This window comes from Oryza glaberrima, chromosome 3 (assembly GCF_000147395.1).
Source record: "Oryza glaberrima chromosome 3, OglaRS2, whole genome shotgun sequence".
Taxonomy (NCBI): Eukaryota; Viridiplantae; Streptophyta; class Magnoliopsida; order Poales; family Poaceae; genus Oryza; species Oryza glaberrima.
In genome coordinates, this window is record NC_068328.1 from 32,227,361 (window position 1) to 32,245,183 (window position 17,823).

Consider the following 17,823-nt stretch of genomic DNA (forward strand, 5'->3'; position numbering starts at 1 on the left):
AGTCCTTATAAGAACCCAATACGAGATTAATTAATATTTGGTATAAAAAATAAAAAAAATCTGAAATTAGCAAAAAAGGAAAAGAAGAGTTCGACTAGAAATACAATTTAAAAATTACTAAAATTCGGAATTAAAATTAAGCAATATTGAAAGAACGGTCCATATAAAAACCCAATACGAGATTGTTAAAATTCGGAATAAAAAAATAAAAAACACGAAAGTAGAAAAAGAAAAGAAAAGAAAAGTTCAAGTTGAAATACAATTTAAAATTAACCAAAATTCGGAATTAAATATAAGCAATATTGAAATAAGAGTACACATAAGAACCCAATTCAAAATTAATTAAAATTCGAAATAAAAAATAAAATAAAATCCGAAATTAGACAAATTAAAAAAAGTTCAAGTAGGAATACAATTTTGAAACAACTGAAATTGGAAATAAAAAATAAAAATATTAAAAGAACACAATACGATATTAATTAAAATTCAAAACAAAAATAAAATAAATTCTGAAATTAGAAAAAGAAAACTAAGATTTCAACGAGGAATACAATTTATAAATAACTAAAATTGGTGATAAAATATAAAACTACCGAAAGAAAAGACCATCTAAAACACATGATGAGATTAATTAAGTAACATGCCTATAAATGATTAGAGTAGTGGTGGTTGATAGGACATTTAAAAACTATTAATAAAACACTAAATAGAATCCTAATGGCGATTAAAAGGAGTGACGACGAGCAGGCTGTGAAGTAACCGGGCAAGGTGGTCGGCATGACTTCCATAAAGTAAAAACATAAACCCCGATGATAATCATATTCGATTTTTTAAAATCTCAGTGAATATAAAAAGAAGAGGTAGCCGGCGGGTCGTAAAGGAGTACAGTGACAGAGCCGCCGACAGTTGGCGGGACTTCTAGAAAGTAAATAATGAATTCCAACGATAGTTATGTTCGATTTTTAAAAACCCAATGAAAATAAAAAGTAGGCAGCGGACAGGCTATAGAGTAGTATAGTAGTAGCGTTTGACGGGATTTCTACAAATTATATATATATATATAAAAGAAACCCAATGAGACAATAACCTTTAAAAACTACAAGGTCCAACTTTTAAAGGTTCAGGACTTCTAATAGTAAAAAAAACTCAATGATAATTATGTTCGATTTTAAAATCTCAATGACAATAAACAAGGGAGGCGATGGGCCAACGTATAGGAGTACAGTGGCAAAGCTGCTAATGGTTTGGCAGGACTTACAGAAAGTAAAAAATGAACCCAGAAAGATAATTATATTCGTTTTTAAAATCCCAATGACAATAAAGAGAAGAGATAGTGGACGGGCCGTAGAGGAGTATAATGGCAGCGTTTGACGCGACTTCTAGAAATTATAAAAACGAAACCCAATAAACTCTAAAAACTATACAACCCAATTTGTAAAGGTTCTAAGGAAAATAAATAGAAACAGTGGTAGATCGAGTAGGCAAATAAAAAGAAGAAAATGATATAAGTAAGTGGTAACAACTGGTGTGACTGTTAATAAGAACTTAAGACAATGAGATATCTATTTAATAAATTTTAAGTAAAATCATATTAAAAAAATATATAATTTTATTATGGGTGCTAGTCGCGCAATTACGCGGGCCACCCAGCTAGTTAATACCATATCCAGTAAAAAACGATAATAAAACCCGAATCCCTCAACGCTGGACCATTTCTTCAAATGAAAAAGGAAAAAGTATACTTTGACTCCCTCAACTATGACCCGAGTATGATTCATAACCTCCAACCACAAAAACAGGTATATCGACTCCTCCAACTATCAAAACCGGTGCAAACCATATCCATGAGTGGTTTTGGAAGCGGTTTTGGCTGACGTGGCGCCTACGTGATAGTGTTGACCCGGTCTTCGTCACACGTGTCGTTAACGTGTCGCTTACGTGGCATTTTAGAGTAAAAACAAAAGAACAAAAATACGTGGGACTGACATGTCATTTACACAGAAAAATAGTAGGACCCACCGACATGTGGGCGCCACAAGTCATCTCGTGTGCCGACAGGACAAGCCAACGGAGGCGGAAGGCCAGCGAAGGCCATCGGTGCCCCGGCGGCCAATAAGAGATGACTTATTGCCTCGACCGCCAGCGAAGGCCATCGATATACCCGGTTTTGTGGTTGGAGGATATAAATCATACTCGGCCAATAGTTGAGGGAGTCAAAGTATACTTTTTCCAATGAAAAAATGATTGCCGGCCCAAAGCCCACGCCAACTGGCAGCAGTAGGCCCATCACCTTGGAAAAGCCGGGAGATAGATGGGCTGGGCTTCACTCGATCAACCGAAAACTACTGTGATTTTCGTCTCAAAAAACAAGGAAAAAAACTTGGTGGATTCTTGCATGAACTCGTCAAAATCCCAAGCCAAGCCAACTCCGTCGTCGCGGCGTCGCTCACATCGATGGCACCGCAAGCCGCGCGTCTTTTCTCAATCACAACCTGAGCCAGTGATGCTATATATATGTAGACATGAACACGATCGATCGAACAGCGTGGTTTGTTCACTGATTCTCAGTGAAGCATCGATCCCCAAGCTGATCCGTTGCGGCCAATGGCTTCTCGTAGGATCACGCTCGAGTTGGCGGCCGTCGTGGTCGTCGTCGCCGCCGCCGTGGCCGGGTCACTCCCGGCGACGACCGCGTCGGCGACGGCGTACCGGGTCGGCGACGACTCCGGCTGGGACAACGGCGTCGACTACGACGCTTGGGCTCACGGCAAGAGGTTCAAGGTCGGCGACACGCTAGGTAATAATCAAATTGAGCATCAGTTTCTCCTAAATTTCTAGCTCAAATTCAGGCAGACATATGTACGAGCTCATCAATGGCGTGATCGATGTGAGATGTAGAGTTCTTGTACGCGGAGGGCGCGCACAACGTGGTGGTGGTGGAGGACGAGGGGAGCTTCGAGGCGTGCGTGGCGCCGGCGAACGCGCCGACGCTGAGCTCCGGCGACGACACGGTGGCGCTGAACCAGGCAGGGCGGTGGCTCTTCATCTGCAGCTTCGACGGACACTGCCAGTCCGGCATGAAGCTCGCCGTCGCCGTCACCCACTAGCTGGTGTTGGTGTCATACTCTCAGTCACGTCAGAATGGCTAGCTCACTCTCAAATAAAAAGCAACCATGCATCAATGATGAATCAGGCTCGGGAAACACTTTTAATCACCTAGGTGGACATCCACCCATTTATTGTATGTCAACTAAACGGGTATGAAAAAATTCAAAAAATTTGACAAGATAGATTCATATGTAATATATCACCCCACAAATGTGCAAGTTCAAATTCGACTTTTACAAGTCTCTACTACTTTAAAAAATAAGAAGTGCTTCCATTGTCCGTAAAAAAACCGAGCGAAAAAACCGTGCGAAAAAACCGGACAAAAAAAGAGTCCGATCAAAAAAAAAAAGGAGAAAAAAACCAGGAGAAAAAAAACGTAGAGTCCGATTCCCTACATCCCTATAAAAAGGAAAAAAAACTTTCCGTACAAAAATAATCCGATTCCTGTATTGTACTCCCGTAAATAAAAATCCTGAGTCCGAGATCCGCACAGCTCCTCTCCGTTTCAATATATACCATGATAAAAAATACATCTTGGTGGAAAAAAAATTCGTGTGCCGAATTAAAGATCTGTTTACGAAAATGGAACCTACAGGACGAGAGCATTCCGTTTTTGCATGATTTTATTTTTTGGGTTTGCACTTGAGTCCCTGTAATTTTTTATTTATATTTGAGTCCCTGTAATCTTGCAATAACGTATTTGAGGTTGTTTTTTTATTAAACAAAATAAAAAAAAGGTGAGAACAAAAGCAGAAAGGTACATAAAAAGAAAAAGAAAAGCCGCACCCGAAAAAATCTATACTATTATAAAAAATAAAAATTGAAGATGTTTCCTTGGTATGCTATTCGTGTTTGAGTCGGTTTTAATTCTATGTTTTAGATTTAATCTATATATACCTAATAAATAAATAATAAATCTCTATCTCTATCTCTATCTCTATCTCTATCTCTTCTCTTCTCTATCTTTATCTCTATCTCTACTACTTAAAAAATAAGAGGTGCTTCCATCGTCCGTCAAAAAAACCGAGCGAAAAAACCGGGCGAAATAAAGAGTCCGATCCCAAAAAAAGAGAAAAAAAACGTCCTATCCGAAAAAACGGAGCGAAAAAAAAACCTGGCGAAAAAAACCGAGGGAAAAAACCGGGCGAAAAAAAAGAGTCTGATAAAAAAACGGAGAAAAAAACCGGGAGGAAAAAAAGGTCCGATCAAACAAACGGAGCGAAAACACGGACAAAAAAAAAACAAATTTGTCCGATCCAAAAAATACGAGGCAAAAAACAGAAAAAAAACGAAACGAATCGGTAAAAAAAGGGCGAAAAAAATTTAAAAAACTGTCCGATTCCAAAGAAAAAGGAATTATATGTGACACGGTAAAAAAATCGACCAGACGGAAAAAATAAAAAAATTCCAATCAAAAAAGGGGCGAAAAAAAAAACATGTATGATCAAAAAAAGCCAAAAAAGGGAAAAAATCGAAACAAATCCGACTCCATCGACTCGGTAAAAACAGGGTGAAAAAATATATAAAAAAAAGTCTGATTCCAAATAAAAAGAAACTATATGTGACGCGGTAAAAAAATGGAATCCTATTTATATCTAGAAAGGTTCGACACTATAAGAAAGTGGTGAAAAAACCTTTCGTAAAAAAATGCACTAAAAAAATAAAAAGGGCGGAAAAAGTCTAATTTATATTCGTCGTTTTAGTAGTCCGTTTATATCTCTTCTTTATCTCTAATCTAATCTAATCTAATCTAACTATTTAAAAAGAGAAGTTTCTACCGTATATTAAAAAAGAAATAAATGCGTGAGAAAATAAAAACGGTTTAAAAAATGCGTCCGGAAAAAATGTCAAAAAAAAGCATAAAAGAAAACGCGCTAGAAAAAAGTTCCATAGTCCGTAAAAAAACACACGAGAAAAAAATATTTCCATCGTCTATAAAAAAGAAAAAAGAAGCATACGTGGAAAAAAAACTATTAGAAAAAAGCGCTAAATTGATAGACACGTGGTCGGACAGGATCCATCGACTTTTTTCCATCTCCTACACAGCTTTTGTTTCGTCATCAATTCTCCTGTATTGGAGACCCTGCACATCTTCGTAGGCAATTATCATACTATTTTTGTGAAGTATAGCTACTATTCTTGATAACATATTATATGAAATAATCTTAGAAAATAAACATATTTTAATTGTTATATAGAGAAGAGTGGACAGTGACTCTATTTTGTGTAGACTTGACCATACGAGGCAATGTAGGATTTGATTGGTTGCAAGAATGAGATTAAAAGAATATTTTAGATTATATGCATGTTGTCATATGAATAATCCAATTATTTTAGGTAAAGCAAACATCGTAAGGTTGCCATCATCGAGGTTAGGCTATTACATTTAAGATGTTCCAATTTTCTGATTGTCATCGACATGGTTATGCATGAAAAACGTATATTATCGTTATGTTTTTTTTCACCCATTGCAACGCACGGGTATGTTTGCTAGTTGTATCAAAAATAACAAATCAAACTCTGATAAGTATAGGTATATTCACAGTTAAATTTGTTATTTTTGTTACAACTTATAAAAGTTGAATTTTAAGTTGCATGTTTGTGTAGTGATATATTATATATCAATCTATCTTGTAAATTGTTTTAAAATTTTTTCATGATCATTTAGTTGACATGCACTTAATAAGTGGACATCCACTCAAGTGTTTAGAATCCACCTTCATCAGGCTCGTATAGTCTTGTTCAGTTTCAGGCCTTCATGAAAAGTTCAGAAATGCGCAGTTCAAGCAGCATCTAGCAGAATTTAGAGTGAAAGAGCATAAAGGCATTGGTTGTAACCGCTCAAGTACGTACTGTACTTTGGTCATAGATATTTGGCGTTTTGTACTCTCGTTGACTAAAAAAGATATTTGGCGTTTTAATTAATAATCCTTGGCAGCGCTCCTTTGGAACAAAAGAATGTTGATTTGAGATTTCTACACTACTATGGAATGACTCCATTCAGGGGATTTTTTGTGGAGTTCTAAGATTAGGTTAGATCTCATGGAAAACAAGCATCTATCCGAACAAACGGTTTCAATAATTTGCCGCATTTTAGAATTCCTAAGGATTTAACTGTACATACCACCTTAATTTCTACGTTTTTTATGTCTCTATGTGTTTTTTTTTCCTACGTTGCCCATGAGCCAAAGCCCACAACAAGATTTTTCACACAAATCAGTTCAATTTCGACGAAAATCCTTTGAAATTCGAAAGTTCCAAACAAGTCACACTACCATGGGACAATCTACATACACAGACAATCTCAAGATATATTGGCTCAGTCTTTCGAATATACTCATAAGGGTAATGTGTGCATGTGTGTTTATAAGGGTGAGTACGTACGCATTATGGGCACCTGGACGTCTGCATTTATACTATGTTTTAAAAAAAGATAAGAACGACAAACTTTTATTTTCAAATCTGAGCAAGAAAAGATGGTAGGACACCCCAGATCATCAGTATTATAAGCAGACAATGAGACGAATAGTGGTAGTTTCGTTAACCGAATGAAATTAATCATCAACAACACGAGAAATAAAAGAACGAAATCGCATCTAACATGCACGCACAGTATAACACACCAACGACACGAAGGAAAAATAACACTACGAAAATGCACTCACTGATGACTGACACGATCAAATTAAAGTGCTCGATTATGGGTACTAGAAAATGTTGAAGCCTAGAGCGCGAGCATGGCCGCGGCCGCCGCGGTCACCGCCGCCGCGTGCGCGACGCGCGCGCGCGCCTTGCCGGCGGGGCTGGACGGCGGCGGCGGCGCCTCCGGAGCCCCGGGGGCGGGCGCGCCGGCGGCGAGGACGGTGATCTTGAGCTTCATGTTCTTGGCGCAGTGGTCGCCGACGCCGCAGAAGAACCACCGCCTGCCCTCCTTGTCGAGCGCGACGCGGTCCTCGCCGGAGCTCCACTCGTTCGCGCTCGCCGTCTTGTTGCACGCCTTGAAGTCCGCGCCGCCCACCTCCACCACCGTGTGGTTGGTGCCCTTGTACCTGAACACTGCACGCCGCGACCGTCAGTTTCTAGCTTGTCGCGCGCCGAGAAAGAATCGATCGTGTGCACGCCGCCGCCGCCGCCGCCGCCGCCGACGGCGACAACGACGGCGGCGACGAGGCTTTTCCGTTACCTAGCGTGTCGCCGACCCTAAACTGCTTGGTGGCGGCCCATGCGGCGTAGTCGAACCCGAGGATCCAGCCATTGCCGTCGCCCACCATGTGCTCCGTGGCGGCGGCGCCGCGCGCCGGGAGGAGCACGGCGAGGGCGACGGCGGCGGCGGCGACAGCGAGCATTTGCTTGGAAGCCATCGATCGATCACAGAGTATGTGTTCCAAGCTAGCTAGAGATGACTTTGCAGGGGGCAAATCTTATCTCGAGCTGCAGATTATTGTGTGCTCAGTTTCACTGGCTTGGCAAGTTCAGAGGCTTTTGCATGTATTTATAGACGGATAGAGCTTAGTACACTAATCACTTGGATTAATATAGTACTCCCTTCGTTTTAGGTTATAAGGTGTTTTAACTTTGATCAAAGTCAAACTGTTTTAAGTTTGACTAAATTTACATACAAATATAGTAATATTTATAATACTAAATTAGTTTCATCGAATCAATAATTGATTATATTTTTATAATAAATTTATCTTGGGTTTAAAATATTACTATTTTTTTTATAAACTTGTTTAAACTTAAGGCAGCTTGATTTTGACAAAAGTCAAAACGTCTTATAACCTAAAACGGAGGGAGTACATAATATATATATTAGTTACTAATGGCATGGCCAGGTCTATCTCTAAATGGACTTGTACATGTGTGCGGAACAGCGGAAGCATAAACAGGAGCAGGCCAACGGCGGCACTTCATAGTCGCATGCCCATATTGGCTCCAAATTTTGTTGATTCGTTTGCCTTGGAATCATCGGGCTACGTAGATGCACGGCACGAGACAAATATTTCCGTTCGGGTTGTTCCAAGCTTGTGTGAGACTCGTTCTTGATTTGACATTTTAGGCCGGGTCGTCGTCGTCGCCACGAACGCTGGCCATGCTCGATCCCCGTGGCAACACAACATTCATCAATCATCATACGATCGACCATCCGGGCCGGCCGGCCACCGCAAGGATCGCCGTCGCGTCGCCGGGGTTCAGAGAAATCCGGCCATTTGGCAAACACAAATCAAAGTACAGTGTCTAAAATCAAATGTGAATTTAGAAACAAATTTGAATGGAAATAGCACAGGTCTAAATTAAGGGAACTTGACCAGCAGGTCATCCTGTGGATGGCAATTCAACATGTCACACTAACCCTGGACGAGACCCACGATATCTCTTGAAATCTCATGAACTATGGGGAATACACCACCACCTCAACCTACTAGGCATAATTCTTTGGGTCGTTCAAAATAAACTACGACCACTTATTTCGAAAACCCTAGGCTCTATGAAACCTTCACGTGGCTAATTATTCAGAATAGGGTATGGACATCAGACAGACCGGTGATTCGAGACTGGCAGAACAATGGTAGTTATCCATTATGCTGATGCACAGATGAAACCTCTCTTCACCTAATGGTGGATTGCACATACATAAGGACAATTTGGGAAGCGATTGTCAACTAGATAGTCTGTGACCCCATGAGGTGGACAAACTGAACGTAAGTGACCACAGTTTAGAACTGATGAAAAATCTAGCAACATGCCAGGGTGTACCTAAGAAAGGGACCATATCCCTAATTCTCCTAACCTCTTGGGAAGTATGAAAGGAGTGAAACCAGAGAATCTTTCGGAACAAGAAACTATTCTCATTGGTCCTTATTGCGAACATTAAGGAAGAGTCAAAATCTTGGACATTGGCGCCTTGGCGGAAGCCAAACACCTAGCAGAGTTCTTGCCTTAGGCGGCTGCCTTGTCTATAAATATTTTTTTCTCGCTTTATTTTTACTTGTAAATAAAGCTCTCCTTCTATATTCGATGAATTGGTGTGTTGTGCCTTTCGTTTAAAAAAACTACTCCATTCGTTTCACATTATAAGTCGTTTGATTTTTTTCCTAGTAAAATTTTTGTTAAGTTTGACAAAGTTTATAGATAAATTTAATATTTAAAATATCAAATTAGTTTCATTAACTGTATTTTTATCATATGTTTTGTCTTATATTGAAAATACTAATATATTTTTTATAAACTTGATCAAACCTAAAGAAGTTTAACTTAAAAAAAATTAAACGACTTATAATATCAAACGGAAGGAGTATTACCACATGGACAGATTTTTTATATAGGGGCCGGATTTTAATTTTTTTTAAGAAAAGAAAATAGTCATGAAAACTGAGGCTAGTGTACGTGGGACGCGGCTTGTCACGATGGTGGAAAGGGAAGCCCACGCGAGAGTGAGGAGGACGACGTACGCGACCGAGGAGTCCATTAGAGTGGGGGAAACGAATCCACCACCACCTCCACCTCCACCTCCACCCACCCACTCCAAAGCCCAGGTGCCCACCAAACTGCTCCTCCCTCCGCCTTCCGGCCGCGACCCAGCCGAGCCCCACGCGACGCGGCCGGAGGATGTGCGAGGGGAGGCGGCTCGCCGACGCGCGGCGGCCGGGGTCGGCGGCGGCGGAGCTGCGGAGGAGGGAGGCCGCGGCGGACGCGCAGCTGGCGGCGGCGCGGGCGCGGCTGGCCGAGGCGCTGGCGGAGCTGGAGCGGGCCCGCGCCCGCGCCGCTGAGCTGCAGCGCCGCCTCGAGGAGACGTACGGCAAGCGCCGCGGCCTGAAGCGGGTGGCCGCCGCCGCGCGCGAGCGGATCCAGGAGACGCGCGCGCGCCTCCAGGATCGGCAGCAGCAGCAGCAGGAGGAGGACGACGAGATGTCTCCCGCCGAATCCGATCCCACCGCCGCAGCAGCCTCTTCCTCCGCATCCTAGGTGTGAGACGAATTGTTGGTTCAGCTTCGCTGATCAAATCGAATTGACTTCCTCTTTTTTTTTTTCCTTTCTCTGCACATTAGCTCTTGTTAGAATCGAACAGTAGGAATTCGACAAATTCTGTTCTCGCGTTCTTCTTCATCAATCATCTTCGTGATCCGGCAATCGTCTCATCTGCAGGTTGCAACCGGTTTGGTGTCATGGCGTGTGTGTGTTGCTGCTGCAGAATGATCAGCTGATTGGAGTGGCACGGGCGGCTTACCATTTTCACATAGGGGAGCTTAGGCCTTTGTAATATACTACTTACTTACAGTGTTGTGTGGAACTGTGGATCATCAGAGGCTGAGTGATGGTGATTAGCAGTAGAAACATTCTAATCCATCCTTTTGAAATAAAGAAAAAACATTCTAATCCTTGAAGCCGGCAATTCCAGAGTTTCTTGCTCTCTGAAAGAGTGGTTGAAACCGTAGAAGACGAAACGCAATCGCACGACAAAGATAGCTGGAATTGCAAGGAACGAACCACTATTCCACGTAACTTATCAAGCCTAATTTTTAAGTGGTTTGTAGATGGCACATTGGTCAGTGAATTCACGGTCCCTAATACATAAATCAGGAATCGGAGGTATCAATTTTTTTACCCAAGAGCGAGCTTGCTTAAGAGAGTTTCTAGCAACTACAGCTCTCTTAAACAACAGCTTTTCGTTTTGATAAAAAAAGCTATAGTTGCAAATTCCAGAAAATTAATCAGAAGCTGTGGTTGCAAATTGAGCTTATCAAGATTCTCTTCAGCTGGATCCCTATTTCTCAGAATCTAAAGCTCCCCATACATGCATCTTCGGTGACCATAAAATTACTCAAAATGTAACTAATCAGGGCATAATACGTTTAGGCAACATGGGCATGAAGGGCAGGAGATATGGAGTATACGATATTCAGCCTGAATTCTTACATGAGTTGAGTTTGCAAAAGAATACAATCCCATCCCAATATCGAAAACTCAACTCTACAGAGCTCTTATATGTACAGTTCCAAGGATTTACAAAATCAAGTCCGTCATAAGGCCTATGCTACAACGAATTGACTTGAATAGCTTTGTAGTGAGGAGGAGGGTAAAAGGGCAGCTGAAGTACTCGCTTGAATGGGCAGATACGGGATACACGTCACCAAAGCACTATTGATCCAGAATCAACCTAATTTTTTTGTTTTTCTTTCTCCAGTGTTGTAACGCAGGCCCAGCTTCCTTCATTTGGTGCAGTTACCATATCTTGTTCTTCAACCAAAAGAGCATCAAAACTACACCGATCACAATGGCAACGGGGGCATACTTCCGAATCAAGGCCTGAAATCCAAAAGGTTTGTGCATACCATAAATGAGACGCTGAAAGATGTAGATAAAATGTAGACAAATGCAGATTAAAATTAAGGGCAACGCATGACAAACATTATGTTACAAACTACGAAATGCCAATGTGGATACAATGTATAGTAGTCATGACTTCTGAACAGACATGCTGCTGAAGGAAAGCCTTCAGATAAATGATGGAGAGAACTCCTGAGCCACTACCCACAACTGAATAATGTTTGGGTGCTTCTATAATCTGATGAAACTGACCAGCTGCCCATAGATAGTGAACTAATAAACACAAATAAAAAACAACATTTTATTTTATTAGCCAAAGGGTGCAGCTTCTAACAGTAGGCTCATGGAGATGTTTGTTACTGTTGCAGCAACAACCAATTATAGTGACTATACTTATTTTGATCTTGAAAGCAAAGGCGATTTTAATGTCATACTTGATGCTAATTAATGTGCATAGCACATGCTGAAGAAATTGATCCATAAACAATTTTAAATGTTGTTTCATTTGTTTGAGTAACATCAATACCGATGTCTCTAATAATTCTAATGAAAAATGCTCAAGCTCAGCTGACAAATGCATCTGCAAAAAATAGTGCATGCAATTGTGTAAATGGATTACCTGGCGATTGAGATCCTTAGCCTTATCTGCATACATTCTTGTGTCAGAAGTCAACCTAGTTGACATTTCAGTGACCTCTGCAAGATTGAGCAATATTTTGATTCAATCAAACCATAATATCAGTTATCACACAAAGAAATGCAAAGGAAAGCGAAAAGGTAAAGGTGGGTATAAATCTTTAGAAACATCAGAATCAGGGCAGTTAAATGCAAAAAAGAAAAATGAAGGTGCAATGAGAATTAAAAAGAAAGACTAAGTCAGTAATTCGATATTATTGTAAATAAGCTTTTGAACAAATATATGAAAGTAATTGAAAGGATAAGGTCCTCCATAGTAAGCCTGATTCATGCATGTTACAGAAATCTGATGGTTTATTGTAACAGGACATATACGGTAATGTTAGAACCAAGAGGTATTTGCAAACTTACGGTCTAGCTTTTCACCGACACCAAGAACTTCTTGAACATTGCGAGTCATAATCTGATGCACCTCATAGAGCTCATCATTCAATTTCGCAAGATTCCTCTGGGTTCTAGTGTCCAAATAAAGTTTCTTAGTCTTCTGAATGAATGTGTCTAGGTAGAAAGAGGAATAAGTTGTGAACCAGTTGAACTTAGACAAATGAAAATATTGCTGGAATTAAATTCTAAAAACATACCAAACTTAATAAAGGCATATGGCCTTGCAGCTGTTTCGATTTGACTGCAATTGACTCTTTCAAATTCGTTTTTCAGATCTTCTAGGTACTGGAATGCAAGTTTCTTTGGATAAGAACGGTCACACATTGTCAGATAACATACTCGCCCCTCAATGATGTAACTGTTTATTTTAATTAAGGTTCAACAAGATCATACTGCGATGAACTGAGCAAACCAATAGAAGCTAAAAAATGCATTACAAGAATATCATTAGCTGACAGCTGAATGCCATCTTTTCGCGACAGAACACAATGCAAGTAGCAGGTTAAATAAGATTATGATCTTAAAGTTAGTTTTGATAAATGGCCTCACATACTAATAACGAGATCAACAAGTGTATCAAATAAGTACAACATGCTTGCAATTTGTAAGATGCTAAAAAATAATTGAATGCTATAGAAAAGTAGAGTAGCTATTGTATGATTGTTAATTTAACCTAGACAATCACATAGGTTCGTCAAATGTTTACCAATGTTCTTGTTTACTTGCTATTAATACAGCTATCCTACATACGATGAAATCTTGATCACCAGAAAAGAAATGTAATGTTTCATGGATGCAACAAGCGAACTTGATCAACAATATAAAAGAATGACTATGCATGTTCAGAGGTAAATGTTTAGCACCCAGATATGCTATATCACACATAATGCATGGATTTAAAAGAATGGAACAAATTCAACAGTCATTAACGATGCTTGGAAATAAAAAAACCACACAGAACATAAGGATACTGAAAAAAGTATGGCCCAGTCTCAATTGACATCCGTGAGGCTTCATGTTGCCCCTTTGATAAGTTTTTGAAAAGAAGTTTAGCTTGCTGCTTGTAAAAGTCAGCGTCCTTCTGATCCCGTCCATCATCCAACCCTTCTGCCAGTGGAAGGCCATCAGTGACACGTGCTACCATTGTCAGCTTCACCATTTTGTCAAGAAGGCCAGAAACCTGCAAACTGCACCAGAATACCAAATGAACCTGCCAGGAAAAAAAGGTGCTTCAGGTGTAGTTCCAACTTCAAGTGTTATTTATACTTCATAAGAGTACATACTTAGTTTTCTAGTCAACATATAAATAAGCAATCCAGGAAAGAAACCATCACCACCGCCCAAGCATTTCATGTCATTTTGCATTTTTGCGGTATCACATTTCTTAGGGCAATTTTAGAATCACATATTTTCCGGTGACTAAGGATGACTAATCCGTTGCACAAATCCGTATCAACAGCAAGTAAAAAATTGGACCCTAATTCATTTATACGAAATACATTGTTTCAATCTAAACAAATTTTAATAAGAATGCCACCATTAAACACGTCACATAGCAGCTCGCAAACATAACCTACCACTGGGAAAATTCATAAATGCAGGGGCAAAACATTCAAATCCTATTTTTAATTCACCTAGTACCCAGAACAGTCAATTCCATGATTTATATACTACATTAATAACTCCCCTAGATGAACGAAACCTAATTTTTCCAATACTAATGGGTGCTCGTACTACAACATCTGCGTCATCATGCATGAGACATGACTTAGACACCACATGACCAAATGCATCTAACTCCCCTATTGCCATTACTCAAGCACACAACACTAAATGCGTCAATCAGCACCCCGAACCCTGCAAACAGGACAATCCAAATCCATTGAATCAATTTGGCAATTAGCACGATCCGATCCTCCGGAGCAAACTACGAGGACAAAAATAGCTGAAATCACGATCAAACCAATCAACCCACGTAAAAAAAAATAATCAACAAAAAAAAAGAGCAAAGAAAACACCATCTAAAATACCGCGAGATCCACACCCATGTTCTAGGCTTCAGCGAGAGCTGCGAGACCAAGCAGCTACCAGCTACACATATCACACTGCAGGCCAGCAGACACTAGATCGAACCGCGAGTAGTCGGAAGGGGGGAAAAGCGCAAGCGATCGCGTCAGGTCCGCCGGATCTGGACGAGCTGGAGCGAAAGCGAGAGGAGTAGATCGAGGGAGAGGGGTGGAGCGTACAGGAAGGAGGGAGTTGGTCGTCTCCGGGAAGAGCCGAAGAGGAGGAGGAGGAGATCGCGGCCGGCGGAGTCGCCGGAGCCCGGAAGTTTCGAGAGCCCACCGCCGTTTCGTCCTCTTCACTTCTCTTCTTTTCCTCTTAAGTACGGAGTAATACTGAATTTACTTGTACTGAATTGCAGTAGAAGCCTAATCACCCCACATTAGCCCATCAAAAGCTACAGCCCAGATATTTTAGGCCCAGGGCCGGATAGATCCCTTTTACACCGTTCTCGAGGCACACACTCCTCCTTTACTCCTTAGCAAAACTTCCCCTTCACGTTCTCAATAAATAAGTAAATAAATAAGTAGCAGCTTTCACTTCACAAATTTCGCAAACGGCCCAATAATCCGAATGGCATATTTGGAAACAAAAAGTAATTTGTGAATAGAACTTTTATATACGTGTTCTTAGCTATCTAAAAGTAAAGGTTGAAAAATCAACTTCGATGAAATACCCCAAATTAGCTCAAAATTTAAAGTTCAAAAATTCAAGTTTTGGCTGAAAAGTATGAGCATAAGCGAAATATGAAGTCGGAAGTCCCGACCGCCATCTCATCCCGTCGTGGTGTAAACACGTTATCTAAATTAGGAATCTTTACGGTCGTTTGGAATCATAAGAAACCTAGGGGTGTTGGCTTAGAGGCTAAAGGCTTCTTTCTAGATACTTGTTTGGTGAGGTAAAGGGTTAATATTACAGTCCCAACTCTCTAAAGCTTCTCAATAGAGAGTAGAATCCTTGTGATCTGAACTTCGCGTAAAAATCTTTATCTCCCTTTGTCTTGTCCCGTGTGCCCTCTTCCTATTTTTACTTGTTTTTTTTTGTATTTTGTTTCTGCTAGCCACCTACTATATTATTATGTGTTTATAGGGGTGCTTCATGCTTGGAACAACAACTCACAACTGCTTCGAAATTCTTAAGGAAGAACCCTAAAAGTTCCGATTAGCTTTCTCTGCTTGGCTAAAATTGTTACCAGGAAGTTTCGGGCCATTGAATTTGATCATTGTAATTTGAAGTAATTTTCAAGAACGTTTGTTCATCCCCTCCCCTCTCTACGATATCCTACGAGCTTTCGGCGATGTCTCTATGTCGTGTGCACTTAGAGAGAGAGCGATCTAAGAAGAAAGAGGAGGATGACAAGCTACACGAGCACCGTCAACGGTTGCCTTGCCATGGTCGTCATCACCACCGTCTTTGGTTAGAGAGGCTCCTTGCTTGGGAAGACCCACAAGCAACCAGCAATGGGAGGAGGTGGCATCGGTGACACAACACATGGGATTAGTCGCATGATAAGAGAGAGGGGCAATATGAAAAGGTTCTTCTCTAGGAAACATATGAAAGGAAAGAGTCATGACCTTTCTAAAGAAAACACATGGATTTCTTTTTTTTTTGGAAATCTAAGCCAGCCAATCACCAATCACCAAAAAAAGGGAAAAAACGATGTCTTTAGCCCCACAAGCAGACCATAGCTGCACTTCGTCCAGCACTTTCACCATCAGCTGAGACATTAAGAGTTCCTCGTTCTTGAAGACTCGCCTATTTCTTTCACACCACACTTCCCAGCAGAGGAGCATGTGCAGTGATCGCATACCTTTCATTTTGCTCTTGTCTTGCTGCAGCGTCTTCTTTTCCCATCATTCAATCAGTTTCTCCTCTGAATTGTGCGCCGGGAATGCTTGGTTGCACTCCAGTCTCGTGGCTACTCTGTCCCAGACCTTCCTTGTGAACGGACAATCCTTGAACAAATGTTGCGTTGTTTACAGGTCTCTGTAGCAGAGTTGACAAAAGTAACAATTTGGCCACTGTCTGATTTGCAATCGATCCGTTGTCCAAATTCTATTATGCAGCAATAACCATGCAAAATTCTTGCATTTAGACGGCTCCCATGCTTTCCAAATCATGGTGGTTGCCCTTGATTCCACCTTGCCGGCAAATTGGGCCAGGTAAGCCGATTTTGTCATGTATTTGCCGGTACTTGTCCATCTCCAAATGATTGTGTCTCTAGTCCCCTCTGTCAGTGCTATTTCGCTGCTCCAAACAAGCTGGACATGGATCTCTTTTACACTGAACTCCCTCTTAAGATTTAATTTTATATTTAAATCCTTTTGGACATGAGGAGCATCCTCAAACTGCATCGTGCCACGTGGTATGGTCGTCCAACTATAAACAAACCTATAATACGGTTGTGTTGCTTCAAAATTTATTTTCTCCAAAGGCATACGTAAACGAAGTTATACGAAATAATGAGGTCCTCAAGAAATAACTTTTTATAGTTACAAGTATATATTCTACTAGTTTCTACCTAATGTAAATACTGTAAATAAGGATTCTATCCTATTCTCGTGTAGTATGAAATAGAGAGTGTTTGGTTGTATGCATTAGATGGGCCTGGTTTCTCTAAGACGTTGTTTGGTTGGTTGGATAAGAAAACTTGTATGCAAGAGATTGTGTTTGGTTGCTCGCATGTACTTTGAATCCAATTTTTTTTTCTATTGTAAGAGTATAATCCTACCAATTATATAGAAATAATAATGTCTTAAGTTCATGCACTTTAAATTGTAGTAAAAAAAAGAGTAAAGTCCATCACCGGTCTCTAAACTTGTACCGCTGTGTCATCCCGGTCCCTAAACTCGCAAATCGACCGTTCAGGTCCTCAAACTTGTTCGACTGTATCATCCCGGTCCCTAAAGATGCAGATCACTTGTTTAGGTCCTCCAACTTGTTCAGTTGTGTCACCCCGGTCCCTAAACAGGACGGTCTAAAAACTTTATATCAAAAAATAATTCATAACTTTTTCATGTTAACTCTAATAAAGACAAACTTTATATCAAAATTGTAGCCCTCGACGCGACCTACAACTTTATAGTTGAAAAGTTTTTGAATTAAAACTGTTTAGGGTCCCAAAATATTGTTGCATGTTTATAGATTTTGTAATTTTAATTTTAAAATTACATTTTGGGACAAAAAATGACTTAAAATAAAAAAATTCAACTACAAAGTTGTAGATCGCGTCTCGGGCTACAA

The 17,823-nt window shown here is 40.5% G+C and overlaps 4 protein-coding genes across 7 annotated transcripts; 2 read left to right on the plus strand and 2 right to left on the minus strand.

Moving 5' to 3' along the window:
* Positions 1-2,604: 2,604 nt before the first annotated feature.
* On the plus strand, positions 2,605-3,107 carry LOC127766440 (basic blue protein-like). Its single transcript, XM_052291483.1, has 2 exons — positions 2,605-2,797; positions 2,899-3,107. The coding sequence occupies exons 1-2, from the start codon at positions 2,605-2,607 to the stop codon at positions 3,105-3,107; spliced, it is 402 nt and encodes a 133-aa protein (XP_052147443.1).
* Positions 3,108-6,832: 3,725 nt separating this feature from the next.
* Positions 6,833-7,427, minus strand: LOC127765238 (blue copper protein 1a-like; the record flags this gene model as incomplete). The annotated part of the gene is made up of 2 exons (XM_052290095.1): positions 6,833-7,164; positions 7,292-7,427. Coding segments are annotated over 2 exons (468 nt in total), but the record flags the coding sequence as incomplete, so codon positions are not given.
* Positions 7,428-9,525: 2,098 nt separating this feature from the next.
* On the plus strand, positions 9,526-10,930 carry LOC127768025 (protein SKIP34-like). The gene is made up of 2 exons (XM_052293531.1): positions 9,526-10,074; positions 10,255-10,930. Exon 1 carries the CDS (start codon positions 9,718-9,720, stop codon positions 10,072-10,074), a length of 357 nt encoding a protein of 118 aa, XP_052149491.1. The 5' UTR covers positions 9,526-9,717; the 3' UTR covers positions 10,255-10,930.
* Positions 10,931-10,977: 47 nt separating this feature from the next.
* LOC127768024 (25.3 kDa vesicle transport protein-like) lies at positions 10,978-14,906 on the minus strand. 4 transcript variants are annotated; one of them, XM_052293527.1, is made up of 6 exons: positions 14,763-14,906; positions 13,488-13,726; positions 12,714-12,874; positions 12,484-12,630; positions 12,056-12,132; positions 10,978-11,415 (listed from the first exon to the last, which is right to left on the minus strand). In XM_052293527.1, exons 2-6 carry the CDS (start codon positions 13,673-13,675, stop codon positions 11,332-11,334), a joined length of 657 nt encoding a protein of 218 aa, XP_052149487.1. In that variant the 5' UTR covers positions 13,676-13,726; positions 14,763-14,906; the 3' UTR covers positions 10,978-11,331. The 4 variants fall into 4 exon arrangements, with proteins under 4 accessions (XP_052149487.1, XP_052149489.1, XP_052149486.1 ...); XM_052293529.1 differs by having other exon boundaries at positions 13,488-13,703; positions 14,763-14,898; XM_052293526.1 differs by lacking the exon at positions 14,763-14,906 and adding an exon at positions 14,547-14,730.
* Positions 14,907-17,823: the final 2,917 nt, after the last annotated feature.